Here is an 18,385-nt window from a genome sequence, read left to right as displayed (position 1 = left end):
GATAAAATGATTTCTATTTGAATAGATGGATATGTTTTAATTGGAAAACACTGGATTTTCTTATATTTATAAGATTCTACACTAATAGGCTAGTTCAATAGTACATATGTAAATCTTTCTGTTTAGGAAAAAAATAAGAGCAGGCTGATTTATTAAGGCAGCCTATTTTGGTAAGTTCAGCTTCTCATTCCTATGAAGCTCTGTGACCTGAACAGGGGCCTATTTCTTTCAACCAGAACACTTGGTGACTTTCCAGATCTAGTAAAAATATTTTAAACATCTATAAATTACAGAGAAACAATGTGGAATTAGGAAGAAATAACAATTCTTTTGAGGAAAGTAGAAGAAAGAACATCTGGAATTTGAAAAGGAATGTGTGGCTGGAATTTTCAAGCCCAATAATCCCTTATAAAAAGAACACACAATCTAGCTATTATAATTATAAGCTGTATGGCTAGACTGGGCCGGAACAAGACGATACTAACTTATTCCCCAGCTATAAGGACCCCTTCCTACTTGTGGTATCTCCTGGCTACATGGTTCTCTCATTGTGCATTCTCCTCCTGTGTCCTCTCTCCTTCCCCTCTAGTCCTCTTTTCCTTCTCTACCTGCCCCCAGTATTGAACCTCCAGTCCTACCTTCCCCTCCACTGCTCAGTCCCAGACTCTATCCTTTATTGACCAGTTAAAATGGGGATAAGATTCATACCTCAGCACTTGTTGGACTGCCAGCCTGGGGCAACAATCCCTCCTGAGGAAGCAAAATTAACATCAGACTGTTAACCAACCCACAGCAGGACTGAACAAAAACGGAGTGTTGTATGGGGGAGTTAGAAAGAGAGTGCAGTGGATGGGCAATTACTGAATGCAGGAGAGGATGGGGGACTTCACAGGACATCTTGGGGCCTAGAGGAGAAACAGAGTCCTGCTGGAGAAGAAAAAAGGAATGAGCAAATGAAGAATGTCAGTGCCTGTAGGCTCCTTGTGGGCAGACAGAGGAGGCAGCCCCATGTGGGTGGAAAACATGGACAGAAAGCAGAACAACCCCTTCCAGAGGACTTGAAGGGCTTTGAACGCAACAGCAAACCCTTGGGATTTCTATCTGTAAGTCATTCTGAGCCTTGGAGTACCATGATTTGTTCTGTCTTTCCCGGGGTCCTGGGAATAGAAGGAAATCATAAAAATAATTAAACTAAAAATTTAAAAATAATTGGAGAGGGAAAGAAAGATAAGTTTAGCCTATTATATAAAGGAGAAGCCATAATAACACCACACCTCCTAATAGTGCCACTCCCTATGGGACAAGCATTTAAACCCATGAGCCTATGAGGGCCATTCTTATTCAAAGCATCACAGTGGATAAGTCTTCTGTCAGGAGCCAGCCCCAGCAGAGGTGTTTCTTTCTTCTTGGTTCTTCTTGAGGCAGCAGAAGGTGGAAGTGCATCAGAGGGGGTAAGACTTTGTCTTAAGGAAAATTTAGAGTTGCTGCATAATAAAAGGGTTACTTATCTAAGTCTAAGTTACTATGCTAATGTAGCTGACCTGCCTTCTGCTTTCCTCTGAAGCTAGAGAGTCTCAGGCACTTAGCACTTCACCCTAAAACAGCAGGAGATTAAGGACAGAATTAGTTGCTAGAGTCTTTTCCCCATTGTTCAGATGCCTCTTGCTTGTCAGTCTAAGGAGGAAGTTAGAAGCAATAAACTTCTATTGAACCAGGAGAAGAGAATAACACTTGCAGAAAGAAAAACTTTTACATAAGTGAATATGCATAATCTCACAGAAATTTATACACAGCTTCAAACATAACAGAGATTTCATTTCCACATTTTCACACAAATTCATACCTACATGCACATCTGATCCCAGCTTGCATACATTCTCACAATTTCACACTAACACAAGTTTACAACAGAGAATGTTTACATGCATATCCATTAGAAGTAATTATCTAGCTAGACATCTATCATTTGTCTTCTCTACAGGTTCATAGAAAGTTTAAAACCATAACACACACACACATGCATACATTCTCACAATCACATACTTACACACACATCCATACTTACATATGCATATGGAGCAAAAGACCAGCACTGGTGCAGAAAGAACTCACTCATTCTGGATGAAAAATATTTATTGCATTGAGAAGGAAAAAGTTTCACCCTTTTAATGCTATGAATTAAATCCATGTTTGTAAAAAAAAAAAAATAAGTCTAAGCCTGTTTTGTCCTTACCATGGGACCTGTCCTCTCCTATGGCAAGGCGAAGCCTGCCTGCTCCTTCTGTTCTCTGCAACATCTTTTTTTCTTCTTTCCCTCTGCATCCTGCACATTGTTCTCTTAGTTATTTTATGTTACCTATAGTTTCTAAGTTATTCTACTCTCCATTCTCCTATTCTCCTTCTAATCTTGTTCTCTTATGACTAAAAACTTCTCCTCAGTTCAGTTCTTCTCTCAGCTCTGTTCCTCAAACCTAAATTCTTCTTTTCTCTCTTCTCTTTGTCTTCAGCCCTTAAAACATCTTTCAGAATACATAATCACACGTTACAAAGTTCATCATAAGTTCACACAAAATATCAAATCACCGATTGAAATAAGGAGTTTACAAAAGAGAATGCTTACATGCATATCCATTAGAAGTAATCATCTAGCTAGACATCTATCATTTGTCTTCACTACAGGTTAATAGGAAGTTTAAAACCATGACTAAGTTATAAGTGAAATTTCGTATAGATAAACCCAGTCAATATTTTATCTTCTGTCCTAACACCTATAATAATTCCTAGTTCCCTTTTTATGACCTTTGGTTGTATTACAACCTCTTGGCTCTGTGTAGGAGAATGTCTGGCTGCCATCTAAGAGTACTTAATAAAAGGGCTTAAAAGGGGAGAGTATAGGGGGTTAGGTGAGTGTGGGTAGGCGGCGTGGAGGAAGGTGTCCAGGCGGGCCCTTGCCTGGGCACCTCTGCGCCTGAGGGACCACCCCCCCCCCACACACACACAGGCATAGGATAGAATAGAGTTTATTCAGAGTAGGGGATGGAAGTTAGTGGTAGAGAGAGAGGCAGAGAGAGAGAGAGAGAGAGAGAGAGAGAGAGAGAGAGAGAGAGAGAGAGAGAGAGAGAGAGGGAGAGGGAGAGGGAGAGGGAGAGGGAGAGGGAGAGGGAGAGGGAGAGGGAGAGAGAACAGAGAGAGAGAGAATAGAGAGAGTTTAGTGGAGGCCGGCCATGACCACGTGGAGGGAGGAAGGAAGAGCCCCAGGGGCAGAGAGGTGAGAATGTGGAAGAGCTGAGAGCAAAAAGAGAAAGAGGAGGAGCAAGTAGCCCCTCTTATACTGGGCCAGATCTCTGGGGCAGGGCATACCTGGATATTTCCAGGTAGGTGTGGGGTGGAGCTTAGACAGAACCCCAACACTTAACTGTGACACTTGGGAGACTGGCAGACTTTTCATTGCAGTTTTGACTATCAGAAAAGGACCTAATAGAAGTTCCACTATTAAAGAACTTAATAATAACAGATAAAATTTTAGGAATTGTTATAGCATCATCAATAAAACTTGTCATCTATTTGTCTGCATAGCAACACTATAAGACAGTACATCTTTGTGGATCTACAGAGATCTGCTCCAAAGGGGTGTGCTGTTTTAGATTGAGTTGGTTTATCAGAAACATTGCTGGAGCCACTCTTGGTGTATGCTTTTAATCCTATCAGGTGAACATCAGTGAATTCCTGGCCAGCGTGGTCTACATAGAGAATTTCAGAAGACCCTGTCTTAAAAAAAATTAGGTGATGTTATATGGTGATGCTTTTTAAGATTTAATGCATAAGTGATTAAGGAACAAATGTTATATAATTAAAATTCCATGAAAAAAATCCATTACATGACCTTAACATCTTTTTGTACTTAGAGAAACAATTCAATTTCTTTTTCTCACAGGAAAAACAGTGGCTCTGTCAGCAACCATGGCACAGGAAGGTCACCTTTTCATCCTGGTGCTAACATCCAGCTGGAGTGGCAGTATTACCAAAATAAAATCCTGAAAGGAGAAGCAGGTACACATGAGTGTTTAAAAGCCATGGTAAGCTCAGGATGTTGCTGGTGGTATTGGTACCTTAGAAGTACAAGTAGAATTAGAATAATTAACAATTTGAAGTTGAAGGTTTTAAGGATGCTAGTGACTGTAGAGAGAATATCTTGTGTATTGTACTAAAAGAAAACTATGGCCTATAGGAAAGTGTAGAATACAAGATGAGACATTCAGAAGGCAGAAAGAATTCTGGGATAGAGCCAGGGATGAGATATTTGCCTGGGAAAATGTGACGAGACTGACACATGGTACCTGAGCCCAGGTAAGTAGTCATATGTCAGAAAGTAGATTTGAGTAAGTGGGTTATAATGCACTGTGGCCTAGTCAGAGAAGACTAGCTATAAGGCCAAGATATTTGTAAGTATACATATTTTGAGTCTGAGTTTTATTTCTGGGAGCATGGGGCTGGGAAGAAGACCTAGGTACAAACTTCTACAAGTGACAACTTGAATCACAACAAAATCTAAATCTGAGCAGATGACCAGTGCATAGTTATGTTTTCTGGAATTGGATGATGGTGTTTTCCTGAAACCCAATCTACTGTGTATAAATTTAGATTGGGATTGAAAAGCATGGTGTGAATTGTTTTCATATTAACTAAATAAGTTATTAGCCATTTGGCTTATGTCACAGTGAAGACACTGAAGTTTGTGTTCTTCAGTATTTTTAAGAATTTAAAGGTAGACACGGTGGTACCTAATCCCAGTCTTTGGGAGATAGCACCAGGAAAACAGTATTTTCAAGGGAAGGCTACAGAGTAGGGAAACCCTGATTTAAGAAAGGACACAACCTCTTTTGGAACCAGAATCTAAATGCCTCATTTGAGTGAACTTGTTTTTTAGAAGAAATATTTTCATAGCTGTCTTAGAAAACTAGTCTCTTTACATTCATAAGACCTTTATGTAGTTTTTATTCCTTGCATTACAATTTGAAAGAAATTGGAAATTCTTTCTCATTGATTTCCTTGTGGAATAAATTGTTAAAACCACAAATCTTTAAAAAAAATCATTCTTTTAGAGAAGCATTTACCAGAAGACCGATATATAGCACACTAGAAAGGATCTAGAGTTTGGTTTTATCCAAGTTACTTTGGTTCCCTGTTTTGTCAGATATAAAACACTGGGATTATTTTATAAAAGACCCAGATGAGGCAAAACAGAGTCTGGGCATCTGGATTTCTTTTCTGGAATTAGTCTTTCTTGATTGTAATCATCTGCTTACACATTGTATTGGGAAACATAATTGTAGGCACACATTTATACTATCTATCTATCTATCTATCTATCTATCTATCTATCTATCTATCTATCAGTTTTTCAAGTTTTCTAAGGCTTTTATTAGCTGTTATCTGTTTTCAGAAAATTTTGAGAGTTAGTGATTTTTGTCAGTATATCATGGGGTAACTTCCTGAACTTGTTTAGGCCTTGCTTCATTGTTTGTAGTTAGTTTCTTAAGCACACCTTTGTACAACGTTGCTTTATCTTTCTGGATTTTTTATATGGTATTATTTTTTTAAAAAGATTTATTTATTTTATGTATACGAGTACACTGTAGCTGTCTTCAGACACACCAAAAAGGGACATTTGATAACATTGCAGATGGTAGTGAGCCACCGCGTGGTTGCTGGGATTTGAACTCTGGACCTCTGAAAGAGCAGTTGGTGCTCTTAACCACTGAGCCATCTCTCTAGCCCCTCTACATGGTATTATAAAAAGATAAAAACTTGAGTTCTAGAAAGCAAGAAATGTGTAGCTGAAGGAAGTACACAGTACTAGTGGCATGTTGAACACCAAGTAAATACTTCCTGAACATCTGTCAAAATGAGAAAAACCCTCAGATGTGTATATTTAATAGTGTCTAAGTTCCTTTGTTGCGCAGTCTGGTGGGTGAGTCTAAGTTGGCTGATTGTTTAAAAAGTCTGCATCGAGATTTTGGCCTTGGTAGGCACTTGTTCTTTGAAAGTAGCAAGGAGCTGGCGATCTTCTTTTGTCTTGCTTTCCATCACTGTCTGTTCTTTGCCTCTTTTCAGCCACTGGGTTTTATAATATTTAACAACCTTTTATACTTAAGTCTCCTTCAGTTCTAAATCTGAGCAGATGATCAGAAGCCAAATATTAGAGGAAATGTTTGAGTTCCACTTGCTATTGAAAATTGATGAAAGGAGATTTTCCTCTCCTTAAAAAAAGTGGCTATAATAACATGATAATATATTCTTGTTTTAATATTATGATGTATGTTTTTGTATCTTAAGCACTTTAACCCCTTTGGCACTTGTGAAAATATTTGCTATTCATAAAACAACTAGATACTCTTTTATTAAGTTTGCAGCCAACCCTGTCTAGAAATTGTCTTCCAATGCCTTTTACTTTTCATGGTATTTCATTCTATGGGTCAATATTAGACATAGCATCAAAATTAAATGTACTAAGAGTCAGTTTAGAAGTTAGGCTCTGGACTGAGCAGACATGTACAGACATGTACGCAGAGACCACCTGAGTATAAGATTGTTTGGGACACAGCCCCCCAGGGCCCCACCTGCACTTAGGAGCTGTGCTGTGCTGCTACAGCCTTCTGTGCACCTAATCAGAATTTATTTAACTTTTAAAGTAGTTTCTCTGTATGTCTAGAATAAAATAAAAATAAATTTCTGAGAATGAGAAAGCCACCAGAGTGGCTTTCCTAGGTTTTGCTTTGATGTTGGAAATAGGATTGTGCTGATGAAATAACTTACTGGGGCTTCTTGTTTCCAGACAGGAAAACTCGAAGATCTCAGGGAAGTCTGTTTTTTGAAGTGTTCAGGAATGAGAGGTGTTTTATTATCTTTAGTGTGATGTTTTCTACCATTTTTGTACGAGGAGTTTTTCCTGTGTTGAATTTTGGTTCTTAAGTTGGAAAGTAAAGCAACCTAGTAATATTCTTCATTCCTACCTTTGCTCTCTTTTTTTAATGTGTTGTTTTCCCTTTATTGTTTATGAAAATGAAACCATATCTTTGTAATAATAAAAACTTTGAGGTGATGCATCAAATTATTCTAATAAACTTATGATTGTGCCTATGTAAATTATATTTCCATAGTACTAGTTATTTTTACTTAGCATTTGTCCTTGGCAAAATGGCTTTTTGTAATTCCTTTTATATCTCAGTCTCAACTTTAAGTCAGGATATTAAGCCTTGTGTCTGACAGTTAAAAATAAACATGAAACACTGCTTGTCTTTTTAACATTTGTCCCAAAATTTAATAATTAATAAATTACTCTGTATGGACTATGTTCCAGGAGTCTTTGCTAAGTGGTTTCCCTTTTGATATTGAGAAGCAGCATATAAATTGGCACACTCAGCAAGAAACAGATTTGTAGAGATAATAATGGTACTTGGTTGGGTTACATGGTAGGAAAGGAACCGGGATTTTCACTTACTTCCTTTTCATTCATAACCCAGGTCCTAACTCTTTTGTGGGCTATATTTTAAAAGAACAGAGTTTTTGCATTTTTGCCATACATTTGTAGGTGTTTTTTCCTCCAAATCACTGGCAGTTTTTCATTATTTCTGCCTAAGACAATATCTGCTTCCTGGAAGCTATACTCATGGGTGTTTAGAGGATGCTGGAATTTGGACTCCAGGCCTCATGATTGCACAATAAGTTCTTTTAACCTGGGGACCATCTGTCTAGTCCCCAGAACAATAGTTTATAAAGAGTTTAATATAGATTTAAATGTGGAGATTAGGGAGGAGAAACACATGTAAGCATGATAGGCATGAGATAAGGAGAGGTAGATGTGGGGAAGTGAGCTATGTAAACCAAAGACAGAAGTGAGTCTGGGCCAACAAGAGATGATGTGAAAAACCTTTAATTAGTTAATTAATTAATAATTACATTAATTTATTCTGTGTTCATATGTGTGTGTTAGTGTGCATTTATAGAGGCCAGAGGATAGTGACTGGGCAGTTTATTGTCCTACCACATGGGTTCTGGTGATCGAACGTGGATCCTCATGTTTACTAACAAGTGCTTTAACCCCCTTTAAAATTACATTTATTATTTGTGTATGTGGGGGTGGGCAGGAGTTGTATATGTGGATGGTGTAGAAATTATTTAATCCCAACTCCGGTTTTTACCCTGCCTTTGACCACTTAGTTCTCAGATAAAAGACACACACAATCTTTCTATGTACAATTAGCCTTAATCAGCACAATAGCTGGGCAGATTGCGCACCTCTCGCTGTTGTCTATTTCCCACTACTAATCCCACGATAGAATGTGCCATGTTTCATTTGGACGGCTCTTATTTACAGGTAGCCAACCCACATGGTCTTTATTTTACGACTCACCTAACCCATGGCGTCTTCCCCCTTGTGGTTCTTCTCTGATGCTGGAAGTCCTGGGATGCTAAACCCTGCCTGCATGGGTTTCTTCTGCCCAGCTATTGACTGTTGTCATCTCTATTCACCAATCAGAAATAATTTGGAGACAAGGTCACATAGCCTCACTTGGATCTACCTGTGCACTTTCTTGTGTCTGGGACAATACATACAACAGACCAAACCTCATCAATAGAGGTCCCAGGTATTGGACAGGTTATATCAGACTTGGCTGCAAGAACCTTTACCCATTGAGCTCTCTTACTGCAGCGGATGAAAATCCTTTTACAGGATAGTTTGGTCCTGTGGCCCTGCACATGTAATCTTGCGTGTGGAGACCAGAGGACAACCTTGGATGTCATTCTTCAGGTGCCATCCACTGTTTTTTGTAAAACAGGATTTTTGATTGGCTTTGAATTGGATAGGTAGGCTCAGATGGCTGGCTAGGGAGGACATGGAGTCTCTGTCTCCCTGGCACAAGTGTGTGCCACCAAACCAGATTTTATTATTGTTGTTATTATTATTATTGTAATTGGCTTCTTATGTTTGGACTGAGTATCTGACTCAAGGCTTTCCATGAGAGCAGGAGGCCCACCATTCACCAAATCATGAGGCACCCCATGATCAGGAAGAGTGTGGTATGTTTACCACTTCCATGCAGATTTTCCCAGGTACCCCAAGCCCCAGAACTGTCACGACCATGAGAGTCATCACATACAAGCCTGACAGGAATATGTCCTCCTGCAATCCCCAAGAGCAGCTCTCTGGATCCCTGCAGTCTCCCAAGAATGTAACACTCACAGGCTCCTCCTCTGGGGATACCTTTCAGAAAGAGACCCTTATGGAGGAAAATAACCTCACCCAGGAAGTGGCCATCAATCAGTAAGAAGCTGTCCATTGGAAAGCTGTGGTCATTCAGGAAAAGCCCATTTCTGATGGCCAGCCTCAGGGTGCAAGCTGAGCTTCCCCTCAAACCTGGCAATACCACTGCAAGGGCAGGAGGAAGACAATCATGAACGGCCTCCAAAATCTCTGCTGCTGCTGCCGTTCTCCCACAAGAACCCTGCTCCAAGGAAAGAAGCTGGATCCTGGAGTCCTTCCCAGGATCAGGTGGGTGCAAGTCCTCATTCATTTATTCCTTACTCTGTCTTGTCCTTTGTGAGAAATGAAGAGTGCGCCCCCTTGTGGCACATTTAGGAACTTAATATTCTGTCACTTCAGAACAATTCAATAGAAACCCCTGAAAGACCACCTCATGGTTTCTGAGCCTGAAGTGGAGAGCAGAGATGCTGAGCGCAGGGAGAGGGGAGGGTGAGGGCATAGCCAAAGGAAACAGAGAGTCACTGACAAGCCAGATGGGTGCTGTGGCCAGGCAGCAGCCCAGTATGACCTGTGTGTTTTCAAGTCATTAAGACACTCCCTCCTGTTTCATTCTGCTTTTAAGTCTGGAAGAGGACCAGCCCCAGCTCCATGACTTGTGAGTCATGGGTGGGGGTCAGTCTGGCTGGGAATCAGATAGCGCCTTAGGGAGGCCAGGCCAGATGTCCAGGAGCCAGTGTGGTCACTGGCCCATTCGGCGCAGGAAGACATGTGCACAGCAGCCCAGACCTGTCCAGGTAAAATCCCAGGCAGGCAGGTCTGGCTTTTCACAGGGTCATGCTCAGTGGAGTGGGCTGAGGTGCAAAAGTGCCCCAGAGTTGTCTGCAGAACAGTAGCCCTGTGTCCTCTCCTCCAGCCTGAGTAAACATCAGAGTGGATCGACGGGAAGTGTCTGTCCTTTGCTCTGTTTCTCACAGTGAGCATGGTATTCTTTATAATCTTTCCTTAGAGAAGCCTCCCTAGCCAGCCTGTCCAACCTTCCCTAAAATGGGTTCCCAAGTTGAGAATGAGGCCTGCAGTGTCTCTGTGGGTGTCCTCTACAAAACAGCCTACTGCCAACCTTTTACAAACCCCACCCACACTTATTCCCCTGCCAAAGCCATGATAGTTCACATGACTTGAGTCCTCAGACCTAACTCAGAGCAAAGTTTATGAAAACCACAGCTGTGGGGTGACTCCAGGGGCAGCTGTGCCCTCTCTCTCCACCATTTCTACCCTGGAGTTCCTCACCTCCTGCCTTGCTACGCTTCTTCCTTCCAGGCCACCATTTGCCTTATCAACGGGAAGTCAGACACCCCACCAAGTTCCACACTGTGTGAGAATGATGGCTATTGTGACCAGGGTGAATCTAGAGACCCTTCTGATGAGCAGCAACCTGCTGTGCAGCTGGAGTCCAGTCTCATCTCAGCTGCAAGTCTCTACCTGGAGCCTGCACTCAGCTGGACACATCTGAAGATTGCTTCCATTCCTTTGAGTGTGTGCACATTTCTTGTTCTTGCCCAGGTAAGCAGGTGTGTTCTGACTAGCAGCTGTGGAGCTAACCTCATGTAACTTCTCTATGCTTCATGATGGACAGAAGAGAAGGCACAAGTGACTACAAGCCTGAGCCCAAACATGCAGCAGAGGGAAGTGGCAAGATGGGGCTTCATTCTGCTGTTTCAACATTTAGTGCTCTCTCTCCTTGGGCAATCTCACCTGACTCACATTTAGTCATTTCTAGGGAGTTTGCGGATTTTAATTAAGACTAGATGTCAGAGCTATGGTGAAGGTGTATGCATATCATCTCATGTCTGAAGGCTCAGTAGGCCTGTCTCCTGTGTAAGAGACTAGTCTTATGGTCAAGACCAGCCTGTACATATAGAGAAAAAGAGTCTAGTTTGGGTGGCAGTGTGAATCCTAAAAACAACAAGAACGATGACGACGACAACAGCAACAACAGGATTAGTGATATAGCTTAGTATCAGTAGCATGCAGGAGTCCCTGTGTTCTAGGCCAACATCAAATCAATGTGGTGTCTATGGCAAGAAACCTAGGATTGAAGGGTAGAAGCAAGAGGACCAGACACTCAGCATCATCCTCCCCACAGGGAGTTTGAGGACAGTGTAGAATGACTGACACTCTTTAAAAACATACACCATCCCACCCAGCCCCAAATCTTAGTACTCAACTCTGAGAAAAGTGACTTGGCAGCTCATAACAACCACACATTTCCCGTGAATCAGAAGTCCCCTCTGTGACAGAGAAGAAAACTGGGCATCCATATGTGCAGTAATTACTTCCTGTGGCTCATATCTGGAGTCGGCCTGAGGATTGAGTTTGTCCCTGGTGCACAGCACTGAGGAGCTGTGAAGTAAGAACTTCCTGCCTGCCCTGTGGGAGGCGCTGAAGAGCTGTGCAGCCAGCACTCCCTGCTGGCCCTTTTGGAGGCACTGTGTAGTTGAGTGGTCCCTGTTCCCTGATAGTCCCTTAGCAGGAAATAAGAAGGAAGTTTTGAGGGCATGGGGGCCCCAAACTTTGCCAATAAGGAAGTCAGGAATTCTGCTGGCCTTGCAGCCAGTTATAAAGTGATGGTGTACTGTCCCCTTGTGGCTGCTCTGCATTAGCACTTTGTCCATGACCTCAGGAAAGCCTGTATTCAAGTAGGGGAAGAGAATCCTTCCTTAAGTGAGGCTTGTTCCAACTAGCTCATAATTCAGTTATCACATTTATACTAATATGACACACGGCTAGTTTCCTCTCCTCTATTTTGCAGTAAGACTTCCTGAGTGTCTTAGAAGAAAATCTCCCTATACCAGACTTCCTCCCTCTGTTCAGAAGTCCACCTTACAAATCTGCACTTCGATAGAGGTCATGGGCTTTTTATTTTAACAAATTTATATTAACATTTTCTTAGACAGGCATAGAAGGACAGAGACACATCATCACACATTGTACAAAAACATCCCTAATAGCTATGAAAAGCAAAAAGTGGAAGGATGGAGTTTTCCCTTCTTAGCTGTCACTGTGCCAAGTCAGGTAAAAGACCTGGATCTGTGAGTCAGTTGTAAGAATTTCCCATGACCATAAATGGTGCTGTTTCATTAATTCCATCCCCCAAAAAGGGGAGTTTTATTTGAAGTTAGTTTTATTACACAGGAGTTTAATTTCATAATCTGCATGATTTTTTATGATGAGATATTTCCCATGATAGAAAAGGAAAAGAAATACCTGATCAAGAGAAGAATATTTCAGAGGCTTTGCAGCTATCAGGGGATTCCACATTGTCCCAAAATATCACCTTACTGCAGGTTTAAGAGTTCAGGTAACTACCCTAGCAGTATTTTTTGGCTGCCATGTAACCTGTTTTACCCCCTTTTGCGGAGAAAAAGTTAGAAGGTTTTTGCCAATGCCCACATGGACTATTGGGGTTCAGGTAGAGGTTTGGGGAGTAACATGGCCGGATGATTTCATTGTCCTTTCCATGCCTCTGAACCAGACTTGATTGCATAAATCAAAACAAAATAGAAAAATCAGCCTGAGGGACCTCAGATTATGGTGGCTTGGGGTCTTTGGGATGATGTCAAAGGTTGGCATGAACTCATCCAGTCCTGCTTGAACCAGAGATCCTGTTGGATCCTCATAGTGTGCCAGTTTCTGCCCCAAGTCTGCTCTGCCCTTGGGATATAATGGTACCACAGCCCACCTGCTTTACCTGAAGCACCGAAGCTTAGCCTGGTAGATGGTTTAACAGGATCTCAGCCAATGTGACTTCAGAATAAAAAACCTTCTCTGGAGACAATTTATATTGAATTAGCTCTCTTTATTAGGGGTGAAGAATGGCTGTTAAACCCTGGTGTGTGGGGAGTGTTTTGTGTTGAGTGTACATCATTTCCAGAGGCTGAGGTGCTTGAAATTCATCAGTCACATGAAGAAGAACTCGCACTGATAGCTGGGCTTGTCTTAATAAGGAGATAGGAAGTTTAAGGCAAAACCTGGCCACCAGGATCCATGACTATATTGCATGGCAGACGTGGAAGTTGTACAGGCTACATACAAGGGTCCAACTCTGGAGAGGAGGGAACAGTCCTACTCCTTCCAGTCTCAGGCTTAGGTTCTCATGGGTTGGACACATCTTGACCTCACTCTCTTGCTCCAGACTTCTTACCCCAGTCATATGGCTTTGCAGCCCCACCATGAAGGGTCTTCAACAAGGACCCTTAGGATCCCTAAAGATCAACAGCAAGGGAGAAACGGTGGGCAAGCTTACAGTCAGAACTTCTTTGACATACCTCCCCCATAAATGAGTGTTCACAAAAGAAATGTGAAAGAAAGTACAAATACAGTCTAGAAGATAAAAGGTCACAAATGTGACCACCAGCATGACTGTAGTGTGGGCTGCTCTGGTCTCAGCATAGACTCTGAGCTTCTGATTGTGGTTGTGTATATAGTGCATTCTCTGGTGGTGTCTCTTCAGGTGAATCATCATAGAGAAAACTGGTCCAGATCATGATGCTGATAAATAAAATGTCCTGGGCAAACCACAATAAGCTAATGCCAACACTGACAACAAAGAGGGATCAGATCCACTTACCTTTAGAATCAGTGCCATTGTGTCTTTTCTGTGGACCACTAGCATTCATTGGAATGTACGCATTATTTAAGACACTGAAAAACAAGCAACTGTAACAAAAATATGTCATGAACTTGGGGGTATTTCTCTGAGCATGACCCTTGTCCAATTACCAGGAACATGAGTGACAAACTGGTAGGTGGTCAGGGCACAGGTAGAACACATGTTTGTGCTTTGAGACACCATGTGAAAGAAGTATGAAAGTTTACCTGTGAGGTCAGTTGGAGGCTTCCTTGGAGCCAAAACTGTAATATGGTTTGGAAATGTCAAGAAGAGGAGATTGAAGGTATTGCCCACAGCTAAGTTTGATAGAATGACTTGAATGGGCCTCAGATGAGTGTCAGTCAAAATTGGAGATAAATTATGAAGAAACACAAGAATGTTGCCCACAGTCCCAACCTCAGCCTGGCAAAGCAAAAGTATCTGAAGAGCCACTTCTTCTGTAGTATTCAGGGTTTTATTTTGAGATAACATGGAGATAGCTTCATTGGATCAGGTAGGACACTGTTGTCTTCAAGAGTCTTCCCAATTATTTGAGATTTTCAATTGTTTTTGGAGTCTTTTATCTCAAGAATGTGGCCCTGCTTTGTCACTACAAGAGTTTTCTCTGAAAAAAACCAAGAATATTTAATTTACACTTATTTTGCTTCCTTTCCCTCATGATGGAATTGTGCATGTGATGGAACTCTATCTCTCATGTTCAACACCATAAACACATATTTCTACACATTATGGGTTCTGCATGTGTATACATGTATATCTGTAGACATGAGTGCATTTTTGCTCCATTGGAATTCAACATTATCTTTCAAAACAATGTGCTAAAAATAGTAATTTGTTGTTGAAGAGATGGTCCTAGTCTGCTCATATTTGAGGAACTGTATTTATGCAGTTTTGATTGAACAAGCAGGCAGAACAATCATATTCATAAGATAATTAAATATTCCAAAATATAATTAAGAGATGGGGGCATGGGTCAGTGGTGAAGAGCACTGGCTCCTCTTCTAGAGGACCCACACTCCATTGCCAGCATCTACATGACCCTTGTAACTGTATGTAACTCCAGTTCCAGGGACCTGGCACCTTCACATTCATACATACCATCAAAACACCAGTGCATATAAACTAAAAATATATCAAATAATTTTAACAAATGATAATGAAAAATTAATATTCTTACTTTATATAAGAACTTGAATTAAGATCTTTATATAGAATGTTATAAAGATTGTTCCCTTAAAATAATCCAATCTGTGTTTATATACTTTTATAGTACTCATCATTGTTTAGAAAGAAAATATTTCTGAAAAAGTCAATAGCTTTCTGTTTATAAAGGACAATATTGATATATACCTGTAATATCTATTGTGAAGAAAACTGAGAGACCCAGGCATATCATTGATTCACAAATGTCCACATTTTAACTGTATTTCTAATGAATCTGATGCTGGAATTATATTGGATAAATGACCAGTTTTCATCAATCACAATCCAAAAACATTACTGTCACCTCTGTTAAAGTCTTTGCATACAGAGATTTTTTTAAAACTCAGATTTTGAATGCTCCTGTTTAGTCTCCAACTTACATGGTTTATGTTGATTTTTATAAAAACAATAAGCTTTTATCCAACAACTAAAAATCTGTCATATCACATATGAAAGTCACATTAAAAGGCATTTTCAGATGAGTGCTGCACCATGACATAGACATTTCTTTTGCCTAGAGAAATCATTGACAAAATTATGTAAACTGTGGAGACAAAAACAAATTCCTTCTAATGATTAATGTTGACTTCAGAATACACTGGACTGTAGGGAGGAGAATAGAACTTTAAACAGAAACATAAAGCTGCAGGAATCTTACCTACCACAAGGATGGGGTTTACTCACAGGGATGAAGGCCTGCTCCTAATCAGGTACTGGAGAAAAAGCTCTGATTTCATTTCCTGTTGAAGATCTTTTCAGTGTATCTGTTCCCTAAGACAGATCCAAAGGAATGGTGAAGTCTCATATCTTCCAGGAAATGTTGTGCAAATGGCTGAATGAGGTGAGATATCAGAGCCCACAAAGGGACAGACGTCGCTTACAGAGTCCAATACATTGTCATCTGTGTTGTTACTGGGCATGGCTTTATACAGCTTCTAGAATACCTCTAAATGGAAAACACATGTATCCCCAGTACAAATCAATATGCTTTCCTTCTAGTAATCAATGAGGCCCAAGAGTTTTCTAGGTCATAGTGGGTAGAACAGAGGTTAAAACAAGTTTCCTTACTTTCTTTGGGGAAATCTAAGTTCAGAATTGGTGCTGTCATCAGGTGTGGAGAAGTGTACTACCAGGGAGATCAAGAGAATTGTTAGGTGTATTTCCAGGGACTGCATTACACTGTATACATTCACTGTTGCAAACTTGTGCTGACATCAGAAAGCCCATAAGCATGTTATCTGGAGTCTTGCATTTTCCTATTCTTGGACAAGGATATTTTAGTTTGACAAATCAAGCAACAGAAGCCTGTGTTAACTCATATGTCCTTGCGTTATTCCAATGTCCGTTTGCTTTGAGGTAGATCATGACTCATTTTCTAATATACCATGAAGGCTTATTAGAAGTATAATAGGTTGTGATATTTTCTATAGATTCTAAATGTAAATAATCAATTTTGTACATACAGTAAAGGATATGGGCTGAGCAATCATTGACTAATAGAGAGAACCATCCCTGTCCATCCCACTGTATTCACAGTAGCCATGAAATAGAACCAGGTTAATTGTCCATCAGTTAATGAATGGATCGCTATACAATGGGGATTATACATCTCTTAAGCAAAATGTAATTATGAATGTTTTAGGTAATTTGATGATTATGCATATGATACTCCACAAATTAAAAGAAATGTTCTGCATTTTCCCCAATTTTTAGACATTAGTTTTGAATCTTGAGTTATGTGTGTTTCACTTGGAATACTTTATAAAGGTCAGGAGTGAAGTAAAATATAGATGGTTAGGGGACTTTTGTTAGAACACAGTTGTTTAAAGGATGTAAGTAGACAATGGACTGTAGACAATTAATCTATCTTGGAAATATAGCATGTATCAGAGAAAAGGAAAAGTTAATAATAATATTAAGGCTCCATTAAAACCTACTAGTTTACAATTTTAAAAACATAGTTGATCTATTTCTATTTGTCATTTATATTGATATCATCTATATATCATTTATATCTATATTTATCTCTCTCTCTCTCTCTCTCTCTCTCTCTCTCTCTCTGTGTGTGTGTGTGTGTGTGTGTGTGTGTGTGTGTGTGTGTGAGAGAGAGAGAGAGAGAGAGAGAGAGAGAGAGAGAGAGAGAGAGACTTATTACATTTTTTTTTGTATATCATAACACATGGGCAATTTCCTGTGAGACATGTAGGGTATCTAGCCAGGCACTTTGATGTTATAGATCTTTTGTTGTAGTGTTCATTCCCACAGCTCTCAAATATATACATTATCTATACAGGTTAGAGGATATTCAACAGCCTTCTCACTACTCCAAAGTGTCTGTGGATTGGGTTAGTGATGCCAAAGGATAGACTCTCTTTGAGACTAGGGATTACCTAGTTACACTTTAGAATCAATGGAATAGCCTATTTTTTAAGTAACTAAAAATGAAAATTGTAGTATTATTTAAAAGCTACATACTTGAGTTATTTCTTTCATTTACATGGTATCAGAGGGGAAATTACTTATTCAATTCGTCTCCTTATCTCAACATGGATGCAATGATGTTGAGTGAAATATTTAAAAAGTGTGATTGGCACGTTCCCATGCTTGTGCCTCAAACCCTCTGCCCCAGGGACCATGCAATAGAGATTCATGGAGAGTCACTGTCCAGGAGCTTCTGAAACATCTCCACCTAGCTCACTAGGTTCCTATTGGTGGTTTGCTACCACTCCAACCCCGTACTTCAAATCCCTCACGACCTTTGTGGAGCACCTCAGGCAAACACACACTTGGCCACCATACCTTTCTCTCTTGAACCCAGATGAGGTGCAACATGGAGGAAAATGTAGCACAAACTTAGTTGAGAAACAATGGTAACTCAGTCTTACAGTGCAGCAAATAAATGCAATCTTGTAAGCCTTAGTAAAATCTGATCCCTCCGGTGGAAGATCCTTGCAAATCCACCATGATACTAAGAAACTCTAACAGCTACATCTGACCTCTCTACTGACCTGGTTCCTAGAGGAAGTAACTCTCTCCTGTTTCCTCTCTTTCTCTGTCCAACCAAGAAGTCCAGCCTACTCGCCCAGTGATGGGCACCTTCATTAATTAGGTGATTGGTTCACAAGAACAGCACCAGGCCCATCCATAACACAATGACACCAGTATCTAATATGCATAAGTAGCTGTTGAGCAGCCACAGAGAACTGGGTCTACCAGGAGGGAGAGCTGGGGATGAAAGAGGGACAGGC

The 18,385-nt window shown here is 40.5% G+C and overlaps 2 protein-coding genes and 1 pseudogene across 42 annotated transcripts in view; 1 reads left to right on the top strand and 2 right to left on the bottom strand.

Moving 5' to 3' along the window:
• Positions 1-12,023, top strand: part of LOC127696390 (ubiquitin-conjugating enzyme E2 G1-like) — a 167,488-nt gene extending 155,465 nt beyond the window's left edge. For 6 of the 25 annotated variants that reach the window (XM_052199015.1, XM_052199022.1, XM_052199017.1 and 3 more), the window contains exon 7: positions 6,836-7,303. In XM_052199015.1, coding sequence (XP_052054975.1) covers positions 6,836-6,972 — 137 coding nt within the window. In that variant the 3' untranslated portion in view covers positions 6,973-7,303. Of the gene's footprint in view, positions 1-3,934; positions 4,077-6,835; positions 7,304-9,114; positions 9,178-9,272; positions 9,554-10,582 lie in introns of those variants that run through there. The other 19 variants (XM_052199053.1, XM_052199056.1, XM_052199062.1 and 16 more) reach the window with 14 other exon arrangements.
• Positions 1-18,385, bottom strand: part of LOC127696398 (uncharacterized) — an 837,478-nt gene that overhangs the window by 323,322 nt on the left and 495,771 nt on the right. The window lies entirely within an intron of this gene.
• Positions 13,305-14,704, bottom strand: LOC127696386 (vomeronasal type-1 receptor 1-like; annotated as a pseudogene).

This window comes from Apodemus sylvaticus, chromosome 11 (assembly GCF_947179515.1).
Source record: "Apodemus sylvaticus chromosome 11, mApoSyl1.1, whole genome shotgun sequence".
In the NCBI taxonomy this organism is placed as follows: domain Eukaryota; kingdom Metazoa; phylum Chordata; class Mammalia; order Rodentia; family Muridae; genus Apodemus; species Apodemus sylvaticus.
This window is presented reverse-complemented; position numbering and strand designations above follow the sequence as displayed.